The sequence below is a fragment of the Podarcis liolepis genome (assembly GCF_965112155.1).
Source record: "Podarcis liolepis genome assembly, chromosome: 13".
In the NCBI taxonomy this organism is placed as follows: Eukaryota; Metazoa; Chordata; class Lepidosauria; order Squamata; family Lacertidae; genus Podarcis; species Podarcis liolepis.
This window is the reverse complement of record NC_139573.1, coordinates 20,603,660-20,625,398: the sequence shown is the minus strand read 5'-3', so window position 1 is coordinate 20,625,398 and position 21,739 is coordinate 20,603,660. Positions and strand designations below refer to the sequence as shown.

At 43.4% G+C, this 21,739-nt stretch overlaps 1 protein-coding gene across 31 annotated transcripts in view; it reads right to left on the bottom strand.

The window, feature by feature from the left end:
- The window catches only part of PPP6R1 (protein phosphatase 6 regulatory subunit 1), a gene marked incomplete at its 3' end in the record, with an annotated part of 63,728 nt that overhangs the window by 20,344 nt on the left and 21,645 nt on the right, over positions 1-21,739 (bottom strand). For 18 of the 31 annotated variants that reach the window (XM_083471825.1, XM_083471836.1, XM_083471833.1 and 15 more), the window contains 6 exons: positions 7,399-7,631; positions 5,649-5,835; positions 3,916-4,053; positions 3,010-3,075; positions 1,423-1,535; positions 568-681 (listed from right to left, as the gene is read on the bottom strand). In XM_083471825.1, coding sequence (XP_083327951.1) covers positions 568-681; positions 1,423-1,535; positions 3,010-3,075; positions 3,916-4,053; positions 5,649-5,835; positions 7,399-7,625 — 845 coding nt within the window. In that variant the 5' untranslated portion in view covers positions 7,626-7,631. Of the gene's footprint in view, positions 1-567; positions 682-1,422; positions 1,536-3,009; positions 3,076-3,915; positions 4,054-5,648; positions 5,836-7,398; positions 7,632-8,598; positions 8,665-21,739 lie in introns of all 31 variants that reach the window. The other 13 variants (XM_083471843.1, XM_083471844.1, XM_083471842.1 and 10 more) reach the window with 2 other exon arrangements.

Here is a 21,739-nt window from a genome sequence, read left to right as displayed (position 1 = left end):
CATGTCTCAACATCCAGATCTAAGGGCTTCCGCAAAGGACAAACCTCAGCTACCTCAAATTCTATGCCAAGGAAATTCAAATTGTTTGAATAAATTATGCCAATCAAGTCAGGTGTCGTGCATTAAGCTTTGAATCCTTTTCTCCTCCTTTGGCGCCATCCATTTTGCTTCCTGGATTCATGTTGTTGGAGGGGGCTGGGACTACTTGAGGGGAAAAGGTTGCGTTTATTTTAAGACTTGGGAGTAGCAAAAGGGAAAACACGTTTAGTGAAATATATGGATGCTGGAGCCCGATGGCCAACAAGATCAGGAAATCATTTCCAAAGCCAAAAGCTAGGCGACAGATCCTGAAGCCCTGACCTCCCTACACAGCTGCATCCAGATTTACTGGAGATTTTTAAAAAGACCTGGCATATCTGTTTTGACCACAACCTTCAGGGGCTTAGGTGTTTTTGTTTTTAAAGGGGAAAAGTGGGTATCAGGATGCAACATTGCTGTACTGCAAACAGGATGCACCTGTTGCATTACAACCTCTGTCTGTGCGTGTGTAAGACCCACCCCACACACCTGGGTCTGCGCGGCTCCAACAGGGTCAGCAAGACCTGGATTCCATTGACAATGACAGACTCACTCCGTTCTCCATCCAGCATATTGCTTAGCAGCTGCTCAATCGTCTCCTGCCTTGACACGAACAAGAATTGAAACTGGTTATTAAAATGGCCTGACACTCTCAGACGCTGCTTCTGCGTCTTTTTTTAAAACTTAGCAACAGCACAAGTATATGATAAAAGAGAAAAATGTAATAGCAACTAACAATAACTTGGAGGGAGGTGAGACCCATCTGATATTTACAGCCACATCCTTGTCAGAGGCAGGGGCCCCTCAGTTTGTGATAAGCGGACTGCTGCACCTCAGCACCAGGTGAGGCATTGCTGTATAGCAAGCAGGGTCTAGAAGCAAGGCTGGGCCGGTTTAAAGAGGTAAATTATTGTATGCTGCCTGTAATAGTCTTGCTGAATAAATTTAAACAACATTCCATTAATTAATTTTTTTATTTAAAAAAAACTACACCCCACTTTTCACCATCTAGGTGTCAAAGTGGTTTCCAAAGATAAAAATACACATTATACAAAATCTAAATAATAAAACAAACCTCAAAAATTAAAAACCTCCGAAATACAAAGGTTTTACTCCATGTGGGTTAGTTTCAGTCCACATGCCCACCAAAATAAATATAAAAAACATTTCTAACTGGAAATGCAGTCAGGAATTCAATATCAGAAGGATCTTGACAAGCAGATGAGAGTTACATTCCCCCCCTTTTCTAAATTTTTATCGGCGTTAGTTGAGACAACCCTTATGCCTGGCCTAAGGGTCTCTCTTATTCCCTACTGCCAGTGCTGCTACTGGCTTGGTACTCACTTCTCCAGTGTAGCCAGTAGCTGGTCGGGCTCAGGACTGTCCTGGATTGGGATCATCTGCTCACGGCTCAGCCGGATAATGTCACACAAGGACTGTGAAGCATTGGAATGCTGCTGTGTAGCAGGGATAAGGAGAGAAAACGAATTAAGACCTGCTCTAGAGGAAGCAATACTTTGACACACTTGGAGACTATGAGTTGTGTCAAATGCTCCACCTACTCAGAGTAGACCCATTAAACCTGACTAATTAAGGTTCATTAACATCAGTTGGTTTACACTGAGTACACCCTAATTGGATACAACCCCATATTTAACCGATCACACTTTCCCTTTGGATGCTGTCCTCCCACAGGATTACCCTTGAAACTAAAGACAGGTATGCAGTCTATTTAGCTGCCCTCCATCGCCTTAAAGCTCAGGGTTACATGCCACCTTGTCTTACTTGCAATCTGAGAATAATCATTGGAAGGTGCTCAAACTTCAGTAATTTTATTTGCTGAAAACATTTCCTATCCCGCCTTACAGTTCCAATACAGCTCCCAATATAAACCACAAAGCAAATGTATTAAGGACAGCAAACAATAGAAACCTAATCAACACCAGACACCTCAAAACAAAGAGCAAGCCTAGCAAGGAACTGTCATCAGCAGGAAGGTCTTGAGAGAATAAAATAGTTCTTGCCTGGCACCGAAAAGTGAAGCGTATAGGAGCCAAATGAACCTTTCTGGGAAGAGCACTCCAAAGATAGGGTGCCAGCATGGAAAAGACTCTGCATCTTTGTTGATACCTGTCTAAGGTCTGATGGAGGGGCCCTCCAACTATAAGCTAAATCTAATGAGCACATTCTACAGATAATCTGGTGCCAAGCTGTTTATGGCATTATAGGCCAAAGCTTGTACCTTATTTCCCAGTGTGCTTCCAAATAGAATTTAGATTTTTTTTAAAAAAAAACAAACTGTGGAAGGCTCACGTTAGTCACCTTGCTACTGTATTATGGACCAGCTTATGTTTCTGAGCAGTTTATTTACATAGCAAAAGGACATTTGAAGGTTTATAGCATGATTGTAGACCATCCTTCTCCCACCTGCAGAAGGGATGCTTCACCTTTCTGCACAATTGGATAGACTGCTCCTGAATCCTCACAGAGGATGGCATCATGCTCCTTCTTTAATAGCTTAAATGCTATAAAATCTCCAGATACCATGTTTAGAATACGATACGACCAAGGCATGCATAAGTGACACTGGTCTGCTTGATTTTGAATACCAGTCGGGGTTGGTTTCACTAAGCTTGACTTCAAAATAATCATCATCACAAAATAATCTTGTGGACACTAAGGCTGCAATCTTAGATACATTTGTTTGGGAGAAAAATCCCATTGAATGCAATGGGAGGAAATATGCATGGGATTAAGCTGCATGAAATACACCTGTTTAATTCCACCACAAGCAGTCTAGCATGTTTGGCTCCTGCTGCGATCAGCTAACAGAAAGAAGTTCAAAGCCCTGACCACCCACCTATCCCACACAAAAACATACATTCTTTCCAATGGAAGGCAGAAGAGCCCCAGGACACATTTAATACTTACATTGTCATCTTTTGAAGGGTCGATCATCCCAATGAGCCTCTGCACAATCTTCTCCTCATTAAGCCACTTTTGATTGAGGGGAGGGGGTGAAATGAACATGGATGGAAAGGTTAAGCAAGTATATTCCACTCCTGATCCAGTTACCAACCAAAACCTCCCAGGGACAGAAGATTGCACTCATATGCATTCAATTTTATCTTACAGTGCTGACCTCTGTGCCCCATTGTTTCTCTAAAGGTTCAACCAGTATCCTTGAAATCTTATTGGTAAATGCCATGCAATTTGGACTTTGGAAGCCCTCAAAACACAAGACCTTCAAAGGATGCTGCTGTGAGAGACAAGCTTCCCAACTTAGGGTTGGCTATTCTACAGAACAAGAGTATTCTGAAATCAGGTATGTATCCACATAGCCCCTATGAGAACACCAGAGGTCAGTGCAGAGGTATAGAGCAGGGAGTCATTTTGAAGGGTGGCACCTCAAATTCCAGAACAGATGTTCAATAAAGAAACATGGACTAAATTTGCTTTATCACCTTTCAACAAAAAGGGGCAAAACTCTATCTGGGTAGCTGTTTCTCTTACACTGCTTCTCCAGATAAGCAAACTAGAACCCACAAGAACAATAAACTGAATGCGCCACAAACACCAGCATTTCTAAGATTCACATCAGGGGCATTTGGGGAAATAATGAAGATATTCTCCAGCTAAGCCTACTGAACTGCAGATCTTTCCCTTCTAATTGTTCCAGTGAATAGGGCAACTATGTTTCCAAAACCTTTCATTCTGTGAATGATGAAAGGTTCAAACACAACAATTGAGGACTGAATGTGAAATTGTGCTGCTTGCCATTTCAAGAAAGAGGAAGGGAGGTGAGACAGTTAGGAGTGCCTGCAGGAGGACCCTTACATTGAACACATCTTGTCTGAGCTGTGGCTGCTCCACACAGGTGAGGAGCCGCAACAGGAGGTCCATGATGGCCGAGGTACCGATGTGGCATAGCAGCAGGTTGACAAAATCGTCCTTCTTGCGCAGGAAGGCAACTATCTGGAAGACAGCAGAGCAAGTGAGTGGGGTGGAAGGGATGAGACATGAAGGAAAGGAAAGGAAAGGAAAGGAAAGGAAAGGAAAGGAAAGGAAAGGAAAGGAAAGGAAAGGAAAGGAAAGGAACGGAGAGTCATCTCAAGTAAGCTTGCACAGTGTTGTGGTGACTCTGGACTCAAACCTTGGAACAGAAAGGAGATATGGTATACATTTCTTATGAGCCAGTCTACAATTGGGTTCAAGTTCTTTAAATAGGTAAAGGCCGTATTGGACATCTGTCTCATCATTAGGTTTTGAATTTTTGCAAGATTGTCGTGGTGCAACGGTTAGAGTAGGGGTAGGCAACATGGTGCATTGCAGATTTTGTTAGACTACAACTCCTATCAGCCCCAGTCAACAAAGCCAGACAGTCAAAGATGATGGGAGTTGTAGTCCAGGTGTTGCTGGATGGCATGGTTATTAGCTATCCCTGAGTTAGGCTGTTCCTGGGTCAAAGCGTCTGACTAGGACTGGGGAGGGAGTTCAAGTTCCCACTCAGCAGTAAAGCTCACTAGAGGATCTTGGGTCACTCACTGTCAGCCTGACTTAACTTACAGGGTTGTATTGAGGACAAATGGGGGGAGGGGAAGACAGAAAAAGTACATGTGCAATCTTAAACTCCTTGTAAGAAGAGCAAGATACAAAAACAGTAAGTACAGAAATACTGTCAGCCAATTTGAGTTTCTTCAGAAAGAGAAAGGAAGGTCAAGTCTGTTTATTTTTTAAAAATAAAACAATCTGAGCACATACTTTTGGCATCATAAGGATTAAAAAAAAACTTGCTTGGCTACAGAACTTGGGTGACCATGGGATAGTAACTCACCCAACATAAATCATGAGAAGGCCATGAAGATAGAAAGGAACACACACCATGTATGCTACCCTGAGATTCTCTGAGGAAGGCAGCATAGAGTATATAAATGGCTTTTAATGAATGTATACCAGAACTATTAAGAACAGAGGAGCAGCCCAGCTGAATCAGACTGAAGGCCCATGCAGTCCAGGATCCTATTTCACAAGCTGATCAACCAGATGCATCTCGAAATTCACTAGCTTGAAAAGCCCAATATTGATACTTATTTCTGACATGCTTCAAGTCACCATGAGATTATTTTGCGGCATCATTTTCACATGGTCAATACTAATTCAGGGTGCATCTTTGTATGGCGACAGCTAGTACTTAGCACATCAGGGATTCCGAATAAATGCTTGAGAGTCAATAGGCTCCCCCATGTGGACTACATCAAGTGTTGCCACATGAGGATGCAGCAGTTAGAAAATATGTACCACGTATTTCCTAATGAGCTCACTTGCTAGGGCTTCTGTAAGTTGTTCGGGAGGACCTAATGAGCATTCTCAGGAGTAAGTTCCCTGAGCCACATGAAGCCATTTAGGGGACAGGGACATTTAATCAAAATATTTAAAGGCTGCCTTTTGCTAGAGCATCATTTAAAAATTTACACTGCAAATTTAAGGCAGTAGTATTAGCAATCTTTTAAAAACATGGAAGAGTTAAAACTGGCATAGCGCCCAACTGAGATGAGCACGTGCAAAGATACCTGATCAGTCTTGCGGTTGATAAGGATCCCCATGACCTTGCTGAAGAAGCTAGCCAGCAGCGGGTTGAGGATACCGCCAGTCTGCAGGAAGCCATAGAGGCGCCGCAAGAGAGACTCGTCCTCCCCCAATGCATCGTTTATCTGGGTGACGTCTGATGTCAGGATCTCACACGACACACTTGGATACCTATAAGAGAGAGAGTTTTAAAAAAGCAAATACACAACCAGACCTGCTGCATAATCATCTCCACCAGCCTCTTCCTTTTGAGTGAACGTTGTGTGGCTGTGCCTGGCAAGATCTATCAGTATCTCCAAAACAAGAGATACCTACCATATTTGTGTTTTAGTTTAGGGCAAAATAATGTTCTACAGCAAGATAATCCCAAATTCAGCCCCATGAAAAGCCAGGTCTTACAATCTGTATGCAATATGTCAGGAGGTCAGGAAGATTTCCTTATTCCACATACTTTATTCTATTTATTCAAGTCAGAGAGAGAGGACCAGGGTGAACACAGGGCTTTGGCCCATCAATCACTGAAAAGGTGTCAATTCCCTTCTTTGGTTACTGAAATTTTAGCAGGCACTGACCATGTACTTTCAATATTATTTTCATTCTGCTCCATGTTTGTTTTAATCGAAGCAGGTTTTCAAACTGCCAAATTCTGCACACATCATCAAAATTCAGAGCTCGTACAGCAATCATGGAATATATGCACAGCTTTGTTATCAGATCAACAGGCCTACCTACCCTCCCTCTCTAACTCCTACTCAAAGACTTAGTTGGCTACAACCCTAGAAGATTTATGATGCAGTGACATCTATGGCTTAATGCACAAATACACTAGAGAACTTTTCAAGTTTAAGTTATTAAGTTTCCTTTCAGTTGATGCATAACGCTTTCTTCTGACAGCAACCAGGTTTCATTCATTCCCAAGATGGTCTAAATATAGAACAACTATATTGCTATTAGTGAAGGTACTGGGCCAGCTTGGAGGCAACATTCCAGGCTTTATAAGCAATGGTTTATTAATCTAGGAACAAACATAAAGTCTGCACACTCCTCGCTTGCCAGTCGCCTTGTAGGTCAGCTTCAGTGCAGAGAGCCCAATTTGTTTTAAAACAGAATTCTCCCTCATGTTCAGAACAGGAACTGTGGCTCAACGCTAAGCAGGAACTCCAAGCCAGAGCTAGTGCCCAGGCCCAATGATTGCTTCTGGCACGAGAAACCATGGTTTATGAAGCCTGGAGTTATATGCCCACCCAATGCCAAACCATAGTTTGTGCTTCAGAATGCACAGGCAATCCATCATTCAGAGCTGCTCCTCTGCTCCAATTTCCCATATGCTCACAACTCACAACTCAACATGCCGTGGCCTTTGGAGATGGAGCAGCAGCTTGTAACTACAGTTTGTTAAATCACACCAAACCACAGTTAGAAGAAACTATGGTTTCCAATCATGGTTTCCCAACTTGCTGCAAATCATGGTTTGTCAATTCAGATATCCCTTGGATTTATAGTTTAGCATGGTATCTCAATAAAGCTGATGCCTTGACTTTTCCCATTTTAAAAAAATTAAAAAGCAGCAACCATGCAGTTTTCTACCACCCCGCTCCCATGGGCAGCTGAATCAGTAAAGAACCAAGAGAGGAAAAATGAACATGGCACATTTCTTCTTTGTTCTGGACATATCAAACAAACAAATAAGAGAAGCTCCATTTTCATCCAGTTCCCCCTTCCAAAACAACTTACTTGTATCGTACTCTCTCATCCACGTCCCCAGGGGGCTCCTCTGTCACGCAGGTGACCAGTGCTTCCATGTGCTCAGGCTGAACCAGGAAGTCCACCAGCTTGCGGTTGACCACCTTGCATTCCTGTAGCACATCCTCTTCATCCAGAAGTTCAAAAAGGGTCACGTTGCCACGCTCCAAGAGGGTGTCAATATGAGAGGTCGTGTGGAGGTCAAACTTCCAGAACATGGCTTGCTGCGGAGGATGGAAAATGAACAGAGGGGCCAATTGAAAACCAACCAACCAACAATGGGATGGGAGATAAGCACATGCATCCCAAGCTAGCAAGTGCAAGTCTCCTAAAGTAATCATGCATACAACTGTCCTGTACTATTTTTCTAGAAAAAGTTGTGCTGGAACTCACCACAGACACCTCCCTTTTTCTCTTATAATGACAATGGTGCCCACCAGAGTTTCAGCAAGTTCCTGCTGGAAAGAAAGCCCTGCAACTGCACCTTCTTAATTCGAAACAATCCTTGCACAAAAGGTGTGGATCAGAGCCTAGCTTAAAACTGTTTCCAACTGAAAACTCAATGGCACAGAGACAGCCATTATTCGCAGGAAGGGAACAGCAATAACTGAGAGGATAAGGACATCATGGGAAAATCAATGGGACAGGTATAAACAGAACAAGGTAGACTGGGTGGCTCAGTGATAAAGGTTGCGGACTTGACTTGTGCTAGATACAAGAGAAACAAGGAAGAAGGTGGACTGGGGTGGAGCCAGCACATCCTGAGGTTCAGCCAGGTTGAGCATGTCAGCGTAGTAGTGCCATCCATGCTTTTGGGAGTCCAACTCCTAGCAGCTCAAGTCAGTATGGCCAATTGCCAAGGATAGTGGGAGCATCTGGGGGGCACCATGTTGGCCACCGCCAATTTAGAGGTGAGAACATTTGGCTCAAACTAGCACACCTCACTACAAAAGGAAAAGCAGATGTTGAAATAAGTACTAATAGAAATGAGTTCAGAGGAAGGTAAAGCAAAACGGCCAAGATCTAAGAGCTGATAAGCCATCCAACAAAATTCATTAAAGGCAAGCCGAGCAGGAATGGAGGAATGTAGAGGACTCCATTGAGGCCACAAATTAAGCTGGAGCTTTGTGTGACTGTGGGTGTGCCAGTGAGAAGCAAAAAAGGAATAGCAGATGCAGAGGGAGTTGTAACCTGAGCATTTCCCAGCTAAGATGCTAAGTGTCCAGTAAGGTCAAGTCTGGTGGGAAGGGTGGTGATCTGGAAAACAATTAGCAAAATAACAAAACAAGGGGGAAGAACTTGAGTGTGGCTGGTGTTGGTCATTCAGAGCAGACTAACTATTCCTTAACTATGAGCTTTCTGGACACCCCTTCTAAATTTATGCAAACTTCCCTCCCCCAGGAAATCATCTCTTTTACAGGTGAATGTGACAAATGTATTCATGCAAGTAGCATAATACTGTAAATATGTCAGGCAATCCACTGTTCACCAGGAGACCCAAAGAAAAAGAAATAACTCATGCCTATTGCCATTTCTTAGCGGACCAGCTCTAAAAAGAGCCAATGATCTTCTGAGTCCAACTACAGCTGACCAGTTGGTGGCTCCTGAGAGCCTAACACCTCAGAAGCTCCAAGAAATAAGAGGTATTCCTTTTATTTTTTCAATCTCCCGTTGAAGACTAATTGAATCAGAATTTATACTAGGACTAACAAACTGGTCTCTTGCATCTGCTGCATTCCTTATTGTTTTTGCTTTGGGTATGCTCTACAAGTGAACATGCAGAAATCAGTAGATTGGGGTAGCTAGCTCTTTGCTGGCAGTGAAAGAAAAATGTAACAGGCTCTCTCAGACTCTTTCTGGATGGAGTCTGATGAAGAAAGCAGAAACTCTTTCTGAAACCCATTCTTAACCAGCCATCATGGGATTTTACAGGTGCCAAAAATCTAACAAGGTCTTGACTGATAAGGAGGAAGGCACTACCTTCCTCAACATCCTAGCTCTGACTGGAACTTCAACCTGTCCTGTAGTTGGAGAATTTCTGCTTCAAACCCATGATGACTGGGAGCATGACAGAGTGACTGAAGAGAAGCAGATGGGCTGGTTTCACCGCCCCTTTTCAATACATGCTTTCGGCCAAATATGGATTACAAGCAAAAGCCAAAAGGGCAGTAGTCATATTGTGAAGTAACTAACATACAAGAAGAGCAGTAATGATCTCATGAGCGCACAAATGACACTATCTTCAGTGCCATCGTTTCTCATGCATGTTTTGCAGGTTTCCCTAACTACAGCTGCAATCCAAAGCGGCAAAAAGATTCTCTGTATCATCAGCGAGGGAGGGGAAAAACCAGAGAGAAACAAATAGTAACTTGGAGACGCCCCGCTTCCCTTTTCAACCCTGTTGCCACCACAACTGCAAAGGCCAAAAGTTTTCAGTCGGTTTCCAAGCAACCTTGACACAAGGCTTTTGCAATATAGCAGCACAGGCAGCCTGGCTCTGACCGCAGTCCTCAGATCAACTCAGAGAGACTGGTGTTCCGCACAAGCTGCCAACACACATGGGTGGAGAGGGAGGGGGCAAAGAGAGGAGAAAGGTGGAGGCAGGCGTTGTGAGGTTCAGCCCTTTATTTTACAAAACCTAGGCTCAGGAGGAGGTCACAAAAAAGTCTGTGAATTGACTTAACTACCCACAACTCATTTACCCTTGCAACAACCATGTGAGGTCGGTTGGTTATTTGTTTAACACATTTATGTAACCCCTTGTATCAGAAATCCAAGGCAGATTGTGCGCATATATGCACACAATCTCCAACAGAATATAAAAACACTTGGGAGATTTTAGATGTTTTTATAAATATACACAAGACAGAATAACACAAGACTCAATTAAGTTCCCAAAGCAACCCACCAACCATTAAACCAGAGTTCAGTCCCCATGGTTCGCTCCACACCATTTGTGTTATCAGTTACATTCACGTCACAGCGCTGTATAGCATGTGGCATTTCAAACAAGACCCAGTCTCTGGTTCCAGCTCTCTTCTTCAAAAAAGCAAATTCCTAGTTCTCACAGTGTCTGAGGAGGACAAACCCCCACAAGGGATAGCACTGTTACCACCTTGCCTTGCTTGTGAGCTTACCAGCTAAGAGAGTGCTAGAGCTGACAGAACTTTAGCACTTCTTATTCAAACCTATCAGATCCCAGCCATTCTTTGACAAATGCCACCTTTAGCCCAGGTGTCAGGTGTGCATGCAGGAGCCAGGCCCTGAGACAAATAGGACTTTGCAGGACTGGGGCCTTCCTAAGTTTGTTCTGAAGAGGCAAGGCGCAGCCATACAGGTGAGGCCGATTAGTAATTCACAACACCTGGTGGCAAGAGCCAGGAAGGGATATAAGGACAGCATTTTCCCTTTGGCTCTTCGCCACAGCAACACGTTCCTTGCCTTGCTTCTTGATCCTCAGACCCCCGGCTTCTTCGACTCCTGGCTTTCTGACCCTCGGACTCCTGGCTTCCTGACTCCTGGACCCCCATTCCTGCTCCCACCCCACCATCTTGCCCCCAGTCCTGACATCCCCTGCCGGTACTTTGATTGCCCATGAACCGGACCATGACACCAGGAAAAGATTAGGCCAGGGGTCTGCAACCTAAGGCCCGTGGGCCACAAACGGCTCACGGAGGTCGTTTAACAGGCCCCCGAGCCGAGCCGCCTGCTTGGCGAGTCCCCACGTGCTCCACTAAACTGGCGCAGCGCAGTGACTCGCTTCTGCGGCACCAGAAATCGTGTCTGCGCAGATGCCGGAAATCGCAGGCGCATATGCTTGCGCAATGTAGCCCACAGAGGGATCTCCACTGGAGTGAACCGGCCCAGTTGAGGTAAACCTTGCTGACCCCCTGGATTAGGCCACTGATGTCAAACATTTTAAGGGACATGCACCAACCAATGCAGGTGCATCCCCCTCACAGCTGCCATACGCATTTGTGAAGCGTAGCCCTCAGCTTAACTATATGCCTATTGTCCATATAGCAAGGCTGGCTGTGAAGGGCATGGGTGGGCAAGCCCTGCCACATATTTTAAGCATCTGTCCCAACATGTAAGCACCTGGAATTTTCCCAATCCTGTTTAGAGTGGAAGGCAAGAATGGAGGGGGGGGGATCATTTCAGGTTCTTGGCATTCAGCACTGAATTTGAAGAAACTAGCCCTGTCTCAAGTGGGAGGCACGCACCACATGCAAGTATTTTCAATAACTAGGCACCAGCATCGAGTTTTTAGGACCCCAGGCTTCGATACATTAGCTATTTTCTTTCTTATTATCAAAGGCGGGGGAGATGCACATACACAAACCATGACACCCAGGAGGCTGGAACAAGTTAGGCCTTTGGTCTGATTCAACAGTGCTCTTTATGTTGCCAAGCAGCTCTTTGCTCCAGCGGTGCCTAATCAGGCAGTTTGAGAAGCGCCTTTAATGCAATTGCCCAGGGCCCTGAATGAAAGGGAATCTCCCACTATCTGTCATGCAATAGCTCCAGAAGGCGCAGCCTGACTCCACTCGCTCAGGGAAATGGCAAAGAGGCTCCCCTAAACACAAGGGGAAAGCAGCTTGTACGTCAGCCTTGTTGTAATTTAACAAACAGGAGATTTGCCCTCTTAATTCCTCTCTTCATCAGACTTGCTTGAAAACTGAAGAAAAAGTAAAAAAACAAGCAAAACCCCACATCTTTGTGCAAAAGAAAGAAAAAAGATTTAACTATTTTGGAAAATCCCTAGTGATTTGCAAGAGAAATCTCCTCTGAGCCAAGCCAAGAGAGAAGATTAAAAGCATGTGCTTAACAGAAGAGCAAAAGATTAAGCTACATTTTATGCAATTCAGGTCTCAAGCGATTATGAGAGAGAAAACTTCCCCACCCCCAGACACCTGTTGCAGAATCACTTTTGCTACTTTACTAGGGTACTAGAAAAGTACTAGCATAATTGGGTCTACCCATGGAACCATTAACCTTGACCCAAATTGACTTTTTAACTTTGAAAACTTCCTAGGTATCTCCAAGCTCTGCTAATGTTGCATTGCCTCCTCTAATAGTTTCTGCAAAGATGTTATTGAAGATGGCATGGCTCCTTCCAATCTACCTTCCTTTATATCTCCAGGCTGAAAATATTCTTACATCTTAATGATTTCCCCCTCTTACTTTGGCTGCTTGCCATAGCTGTCAACTTTTCCCTTTTCTTGCGAGGAATCCTATTCGGAATAAGGGAATATCCATTAAAAATCGGGAAACGTTGACGGCTATGCTGCTTGCACATTTATAGGTCCATTCCTCCAATAAGGTCAGTCAATCTGTAATCCAATTAACACAGTACCTGTTTAACAAGGCATGAAAAAGACTTTGCTACTTGTGAGCAGCATTTAAGGTCCTGCGTTTAGAAGTTCAGGTTGGTGGGGAGGTTCTCTCATCTTCCTCTCAGCTGTGGCAAATGAGGGAAGGAGAACAAAAATCTGGAAGACTGGGGGCAGTTTTCTTCCACTATTCTTAAACACACACACAAGTGTAGCAAGGAAGACCTCTACAGCAGCATGAATAGAAGAAAGAAATCGGCCAGAGAAAAGATTTTGCTTTAAGAAAAAAACCTGCACTTTTCTGGGTTATCTTAGACTTGCATATTTGTCTTTACTGGCCAAATATATTACTGTCTTAGATGGACCTCTGAAAACAAAGGGATGGTCTGTCCTGAAAATTCCCAGCAGGAGAGGACACAGCTGGGATTATTTGCAGGAGAACTTGATCAGGTACAAAAGTCAGGGTTGTGTGTGTGTTTTTTAAGACAACAATGAGCCAGTTCTCATGTAACACCAAGCCACGGCTTGGCCGTCCTTAGGATTGTAAACTGCTTCCTCTCCTTATGCACTCTGATTTGGCACCATGTCTGAATTGAGCCAGAAGCAAGGAGAAGACATGCTTAAACCCTGTTCCTACCAGCTTGTTTCTCACACTGGGATGGTTCAGAGGTAGAAACAAAGTCAGTTTAGCTACCAGTTCTCAGCCTTGGGGCCAGATGCCTCCTTTATCCTGTCCTCCTCACACATTCTGATTCTCCCCACTCACCACAAAATCCTGGTTCATATTTGTGGTTTGAAGGTGGTGAACCATAGTTTGTGGTGAACCATAGTTTGCCCATTCAGTGGAAATGTTTTGCAAGCTACAGTTTGCATGAACCAAGTAGTCAGGGAAAGAACCCACACATGTGATGGGGGGGGGGTAGTGAAGGGAAAAGGGGACCATGTAAATACAAAGCTCATATGGAATGATTTGGCCATTCAGTCATTACACCTGAGAAATCCCAATATCAGAAGCCAGCTATTAAGAATAGGAATTAGGTGTACATGATCCATGCTTCTTACTGAATTCAGGCATCTTGACAAACTATAGTTAAGGAAGCTGAACCATAGCTGAATGCTGAGAGGACAAAGCAAAAGCCAATAAGGAATTCAGAACCATGCTGGAATATATAAGGATATATAGCAATGTCTTCCAGCCCACTACTATCTACTAAGACTGGCAGCAGAGAAATGTCTTCCAATACCAGAGATAGCACAGCCCTATATAACCAACATGCTTAAGTCTAATTCATGCATGAAGGGATTGACCATAGAGTAAGATGGCCTGTCAGGCTTAGCTCACCTTGGGAGGAACTAGGTAATCAAGCCTTTGCTCCCCTTCAGTGCAACTGATGAACTCAGCATACGAGGTCTGAGCTGGTTGTTCCAGTTCAGACCGCATGGCTCTCACAAACCACTTTTGAGTTACTATACCAATAATTAAGGAACTTTAACCACTTTGGAATGAAATCAAGCTTTACAGTCAGTGTAATTTTTCTGAATGCTGTATGGAGAAGCACATTAATCTGTCCTTTAGAGAATCTGTAAGTAAACAATTTTTAACTTACCAAATGTGTGGTCTTTTTCTATGCTGGGGAAGAGGGAAGTTTTGGAACACACAAGATCATATTTTAAAGGTCTAACAGGCTATATTTCCATGCTTTGCTGCTGCATATTTTGTGATTTTAAATCTCAGCTGGGGTTCTTTCACCAAAAAGTACCTACTCCAAACCTGGATCTTGGAGTCCAGGAATTCTCCTTATATACCTATACTTTTTCCTTGCAACCAACATTTTTATAGTTCATGGCAAATCAGTAGCCTGAAATATATGTGAGACGGTGTATTGGCCAACATTATTATGGACTGGTAAACCTGTGCTCTTACTTAGACTACTGCTTTACCATGGGGCTGTATCCCAACTAAAGCAAGTCATACTAAAGTTCCATTTGAATCAATGTGAAAAAATTAGCCATGTGTACCTTGGTTCCTACTGACCTCAATGGGATCCAGCTGCAACTAGCAGTCTGGATCCAACCCACTATCTACCTTGTTTAGATTATGACATAATGTAATGGGACATTATCCACACACAAACATTGAAAGTTTGTAACCAATACAGGGAAGCAATTCAGTCCTTTTCTGCATTTTGTTTTCTGGTTTTAAAATCTCCCTGAAGCAGTCCATTTAATCCTGCATTCGCTCCTGCTGAAAAATGGAAAAACAATCCCACCCTCAGGGTATGGAAACACACTTCAGCTTGTCATGCTCAGGAATAGAGTAGCAAGAACCAGACAGTGCTGCAAGATTAAGGAATAACTGGCTCTATACCTTTAGTAGCTGTGCCAAACCTTGAGAAACCAAATCAGGTCAGGCATGCAAGGTTAGATTCAGCAACTGTACCTTTTTGTGAGAGACCAATAAAAGAGGAATGGAACTCTTGAGACAGCCATCCCAGTAACTTTACCAGATTTCAAATTAAAACAAGCTAACAGCCATCTTCTTGGTGGACTGGAACAAGTCGATTCCAAGGCTGTATCCAAAGAGATTTTGGGGTGGTGGTTTTTTTCTTTTGTTTTCGCTGACTATTAAAGCTTTATTTCAAAAACTGGTCCTTATCTTTTAATGTCTCTACGCTTTTTTTATACAACCCTGGACATTTTGTTTTATTTTAGTAATGGTGGTCATTTAAATAAAAATCTCTTAACCATGATGACTGCAAAATACTATTTAACTTATCAGTATAATAAAACAAATCAGCAGCAGTAAGATAAGGAACAGTATGTGTACCTTTTACAGCAGGGGTGGGGAACTATCCCCCTCATGGCTAGCCTTCCAGGGGCCAGTGATGGGCAGGGCCAATGCAAAATACTCAGGGAGGGGGCACCCCAACATTCTCAACCCCCCCCAAAAAAGTTTTGAAGATCACTTCCTGATTTGGTACTTAGGTCTGAAAACAGCCTCCTGCTGGAGCTAATGGGACTCAGCGCACAGGAAGGGTTGTTCCTTCCCTCCCTAGATGTAACTCCCACATATATTGCAATTAGGCTTGAAAACAGCTTTCCGTTGGAAGTGATGGGAGAGACTGTTTTCAGGCCTAACTGTTGTGGGGTATATGAGCAAGTTGCATGTGGCTCAGGGCCAGAGCTGCAGAATTCAGAATACTGAATCAAGAAGCTTTCCCTTTCAAATTTATAAGAACGGTATAAACAATTCTTTGTATATTGTACCACAGTTTACCAGATTAAAACCACAGCAATCCCACCCCACCCCCCCCAAAGTTCTGAGTGGCCACTGCAAATATGTGCAGCTCTGTCAGAACTTCAGCTTGGTTGAACAACAGAAATACGATTTTAACTTGATCCTTGAAATTGGACGTGCCTTGGAACAGGTTAAAAATTATCCCCCCCCCCCCACTTTGGTTCTGACAACAAAGAAAAATGCGGTGAACTACGACACAAAGTCTTCTCCCGTAGTGGCACAGAAGCACTGTTTGTTCTACTGGCATTTTTCAGTTAAGTAATACCTAAGCTGTGCTCTGTATGATTCTAAATAAAGGCTCAGTCACTCCACATTCATGCCCCTGTTCCAAGTGCTACATTTTTTTGCAGGGTAACAGGCTAGAGAGTTCGTAAAGATAAACATTAAGGACTAGATTTCAACAGGAGGAACAATTCTTGAGAGGCATTTTCATATCCCTGCTTTTTTTTTGAGCCTCTGGTGATAATTAAACAGATAATGACACTTGCCTAAAGATGTTTATATGTCCACAATTCATCCCTGTCCTTATTCAGCTTACCAATATCAAGGTAAGAGAAAACTGGCTATTTAAAATATTTTACATTTCACCTTGCAATGCATAATTTCTGAGATGACTTGCAAACGTGTTACAATCACCACAAAACCCTTAATAAAAATGAAGGTGGCATCTCTTCCTCTCCAGAAGGTTGCTGCGATTCCACAAAATACACTTGCTTCTTGAGACCAACCTTGGCAGAAGGCCCGTATGGTACTGATATAAGTAGATTACAGTTAACAAACAGGTCTTTGTGGTATTTGGTAGCAATACTTCAAACAAAGACACTTGGCTAAAGATTTGGTTGCCAAGAACAACCTGCTGCTAATTTTCCAGGCAACTTATTGGGGAGCAAACTCAGGGTTTGATCAAAAGGGATTCTAACCCCACATGACAGGTTCCTGGGCCAAGTGATGAGATTTGTCAAACCCACATTCTAACTTCCCATTTTTAAAAAGAAAACCACCACATTACAGCATGTGTTTAGATTTAGCTACCTGGCTATATCATTAAAAGGCAGGGCAAGGGCATTCCTTATAGTTCTCTTCTCATCAGTACAACCACCCGAAGAGTGTGATTGCTGCTGTTAGGACTGCTCATACCAGGTACACAACTATCCCAACTGGTAGTATGGTCTGCAAATAATAATATCTTGGAGGTCCCGGGCCTCAAGGAGGTTAAACTGGCCTCAGCCAGGGCCAAGGCCTTTTCGGCTTTGGCCCCAGCCTGGTGGAACACGCTATCACAGGAGACCAGGGCCCTGCGGGACATCTTTCCGCAGGGACTGCAAGACGGAGTTGTTCTGTCTGGCCTTCTATCCAGGCCCAGTTTGACCCCCCTCTATGGGACCCTGTAAGTTACCTCTTTGGCCCTTTTATTGGCTCATGTGGGACCAACCTGGATAGCTGGCCCTGATGAATACTTGAAGTTCCCGACCCCTATGGTTGTAATTCATGGGCAATCATTTAATTTTATCCTGATTCTAATTTTTAAGCTATATTTTAATCAATTGTTTGATTGTGTTTTAATGTATTTGATGTTAGCCCGGTCTTGGCTGGGGAGGGCGGGGTATAAATAAAAATGTACTTACTTACTTACTTACTTACTAGAATCAAAAGTAAGTTGCACACACAATTTTTTAAAAAATAACTTCTTTGCCAAGTTAGCTCACAGTGCTCCATTTGTATGCTTTATTCTGAACCTAATATTTTGTTTTTAAACGAAGAGCAGTAGTAAGTGGTATGAGGAGTGGCATGGGTGGGGGAATCTGACTGGAGGCCATGGGAGGGGACACAGCCACACAGGAATAAAGTATCTGCCAAACAACAGAGAGGATCACATCCCCTGTGTGTTGTCAAAAGTCTTCCCTGGCCATTAGGACTAGAAACCGCTGATTTAAAATAAAAAGGCTGAAATTGCCAGGAATCGCTACCAAAATCAGGTTATATGAATACCAGAAGACAAAGAGCCCTATTTTACTGATGGGAAACAAGAAGATTATGGCTTTCAGCAAGGAACTATTTGTTATACAGGTTTTAATTTAGCGCACTCACACTACACATATACACACCCACAGCTCAGTGATTCAAATTTCTTAATTTTTTTCTTCCGTTATACTCCAAAACCGTTTCTTGCATTTCTCATTTGTGCACTGGCACATGCCCTATGATGTACACAAAAATGGCATTAATATTTCCAGGATACTTATTTACTTTCTCATTCTCAAACTTGCTCATTGCTCCAGAGTTCAGCCTAGATGATTTTCTGGCCCCACCCTCAGTTAGCGGGATCAGCCAAGGTCACTTGCACAACTCCACTAACGCTTGGCCAACTGGTCACAATTCCTTAATGGGCCCTTTGTAAACCTTTGTAAGTGGCAGGCTAAAAAGCCAGCTTGAATGGCCATAGAAGCAGAGTCATCAGGGTTCAGCTGAGGTGGAAGAGAGGCTTGTGTTGGGTCTCAAATTCACCAGAAACTCAAGCAAGCATCAGCCACGGTGTCACAAGCAGTTAACGATCATCGCTAAAGCATGCCAAGAATTAGGGCTTGCGCAGAATGAATAGGGACAGTAGATAGGTGTGCTAGGAAATTGAAAAAGACATCACAGAGTTGGGCAAATTGCAAGGCTTAGTCAGTGTCTAATGCCTAACCATGGATAGAGGGCTAGAGCACAAGTGGGGAATACATGGTTCTCCAGATCACTCCCATCATCTCTGATCATTGGTCATGCTGCCTGGAGCTGATGGGGCAGGTAGGGTGTGGGTGGTGCTGTCTGGTGGGCCAGAGATCCCACAGCCCTGGATTACAGCTTGGGCCTGTGATTTAAAAGACACAGGAGATGCTGACCAGAACTTCAGGGGAAATGGGAGGAAGGGCAAATACTAAAGAAAGTATTCAGCCTAAAGGAGCCAAAAGGGATAACCTGTGCATGCAGAGACTACTCTCTACTAATGGATTGAGAGGGAAGTAAAAACTTATGAGAACCAAGAATATTTCAAATAGGCAGAACTCCACTGGTTATGAAAGAGTAAGCTGGCCCAATCATGCCACACAATGTGGCAACTGAAAGAAGGCCTTCTCAGTAGCAAATTATGGAACTCCCTCCCTAAGAATATTCACCTAGCTCCTTCTTTACCACCTCGTAGGGGCCAAGCGAAGTCCACCCTATTCTCCCAGGCTTTTAATTGTATTTGATTGCTGTTTAAGATAATTGAGCCTCCTTTGGTTGCTTGACTGTTTTAAATGAATTATTGCTTTTATTATTATCTTTAATCTTCCACTTCTGTTATTATGCTTTATCTTTATTTTGTTAGCCTTATTGAGGCATTTGCAAACAAGGCAGAATTTAAATACTCACAAAAAAGTAAGGTTGGGCAGGACTGCCTGTTAAAAGTATGCAGGGCAACATTTTTCAACACACATGACCCGTGTCACAGTATAGCAGAAGGTGGTCTCTTTTACAAGCCTCCAGTTTCACTATTGGCAAAGCGTTAGGCCATGTGCTTCCTCTACTAGGATCAAGAGGTCTTGCTCTCTGCTAGCAGTCACCTCACATATACCTCAGATCATTTCCACAGTCATGGAGACTATTTTGCTCATCATCGTTCACTAGCCGAGAGATGACCCTCAATCCCTGGTTGAACCCCACCCGCCTGTTATTACATTACCCTTCCTAAACCCACTCTATTACCTAGTCTTGATTTATGAACTTCAGTATGAACAAACGCCTGTCAACTCCAGAGAACCTACACTCTGGAGTGTGATAGATATAGCCACCCCCAGCAGGAACTCTTGCCCCCCAGCAGTTATAGTTAAGGCTTTCCTAGAGGGAAGGATGCCCAGAGCCAATGGGAAACTTGCTGAGAGAGGGAATGGGTGTGTTTTTGAAAGACTGCATTGAACACCCACGCAGGAGACCCAAGACAGCTTTATCATGCCACTACAGTCGTACCTTGGATCTCAAACACCTTGGCGCCCGAACAAATCAACTCCTGGAAGTGAGTGTTTTGGTTTTTGAGCAATTTTTGGAAGCCAAACATCCAGTGTGGCCTCCGATTGGCTGCAGGAGCTTCCTGCAGCCAATCTGAAGCTGTGCTTTGGTTTCGGAAATGTTTTGGAAGTCAAACGGACTTCCGGAACGGATTCCGTTTGACTTCCAAGGTACAACTGTATAGCCATTGTCAGTCAGGAACTCTGAAATGCTGCAGTGCTTTTTTTACAGTGTGTCCTCCCCAGCACACCCTATCCGTTTCAGTCCGGCTATGCCACACACTCTTACTCAAACAGTTATCCATCACTTTTTAAGGTGACCATAAAAAAAATGTCAAAGAGGACCGCAGTGCCCCATGGGTGGTCCAAAATATTTAGTGAAGGTATGTTCCTGAAAGACCCAAGATCCCTTACTTGTGTAGGCAGGGTATATATCTCTGGAGAATCACCCTAGGATAACATCCACGGTATATTGATTGTATAAACAAGACCCAAGTCAACCCTTTCCCACTGTCCTAAAGAGATCCACAGAACTTTTCTCGCAATGATCCGGGGGGGGGGGGGTTTGTATATTGAATGGGCACCTCCTTACACCACAACTCCATCAAAGCTTAGCAAAAGGTGGCATTTGTCAAAACAACAGCTAATTTACTGTGGCAATCTCTCATATCTGGCCTGTGTGCAACAAGCCTTGGTCCCTACTGCTGACTGAGCATAGAAGTATACATTACTCCTGCCCCAGATCAGTCCTGCTGTGGGAAATAAATAAGGATTTCAAATCCTAGGCTGTCTGTCAAAAGGTACTAAAAGAAACGCTTTGTTCGAATTTGAAGTCTCTTATTTCAATTACTTCCTTATGTGCTGATTGTAGCAGCACGATTAGCTTTATAGCTCTTCTGCCAAAGCTGTCAAGACAAGCTGCAGCTGTACATCTCCTACATTTAACCATGCCTAGCTGTGGATTTTGATCTCTTGCGGTAGGCTTAAAAAACAACCACCAGCAGCTCTGAGATATTGAACTCCCCCAGGTAAAGTAAGAAAAAGGTTGACGTGTTCCCAAGTTTAACCAAGGCACAGAGACAGATGGGTGGAATCCCCTTTTGCCTTTAATAGCAGACAGATCAATGGAAAGGGGACACCGCTGTCATAGACCTTCTGCATATTTTGATCTCATGAATGGACAGCAGCCAAATAAAAACAGAGAAATGAAACAAAACACACAAATACACACACACCTGACCAATCCTTCCAGACTCTGCCCTAAAGTAGGGAAACAGCCAGAGGATGAGAGCAAGGTACAAGGTGAAAGCAAAATATTATTACTCACCCAACACTTCATAGTGTAACTTTTAGTTGAAGCCAGATCCAAACACTATACAAGCTATAAAGGTTCCCTTGCTTCACAACACCCCCCCACCAGACTCCTTGGATGCACTTCCCAATTAAGTGATCCTGTTCTGTGCATTAGAAATGCAAACTTTCAGCTCAGGAGTATCCCAAAATAGGTGCAATCATTAAGTCAGTTAAACATATGTATTTTAACAAAAAAGAAAATCCAACATAATGACAATGTGCAAATTCATGTGAAAGGCTATACTCTACATCCAATGGGTAGTATCCAGGCTAATTTAACCATACTTCAGTTCCATTTATTTATTTTTGTGGAACTTAAATTA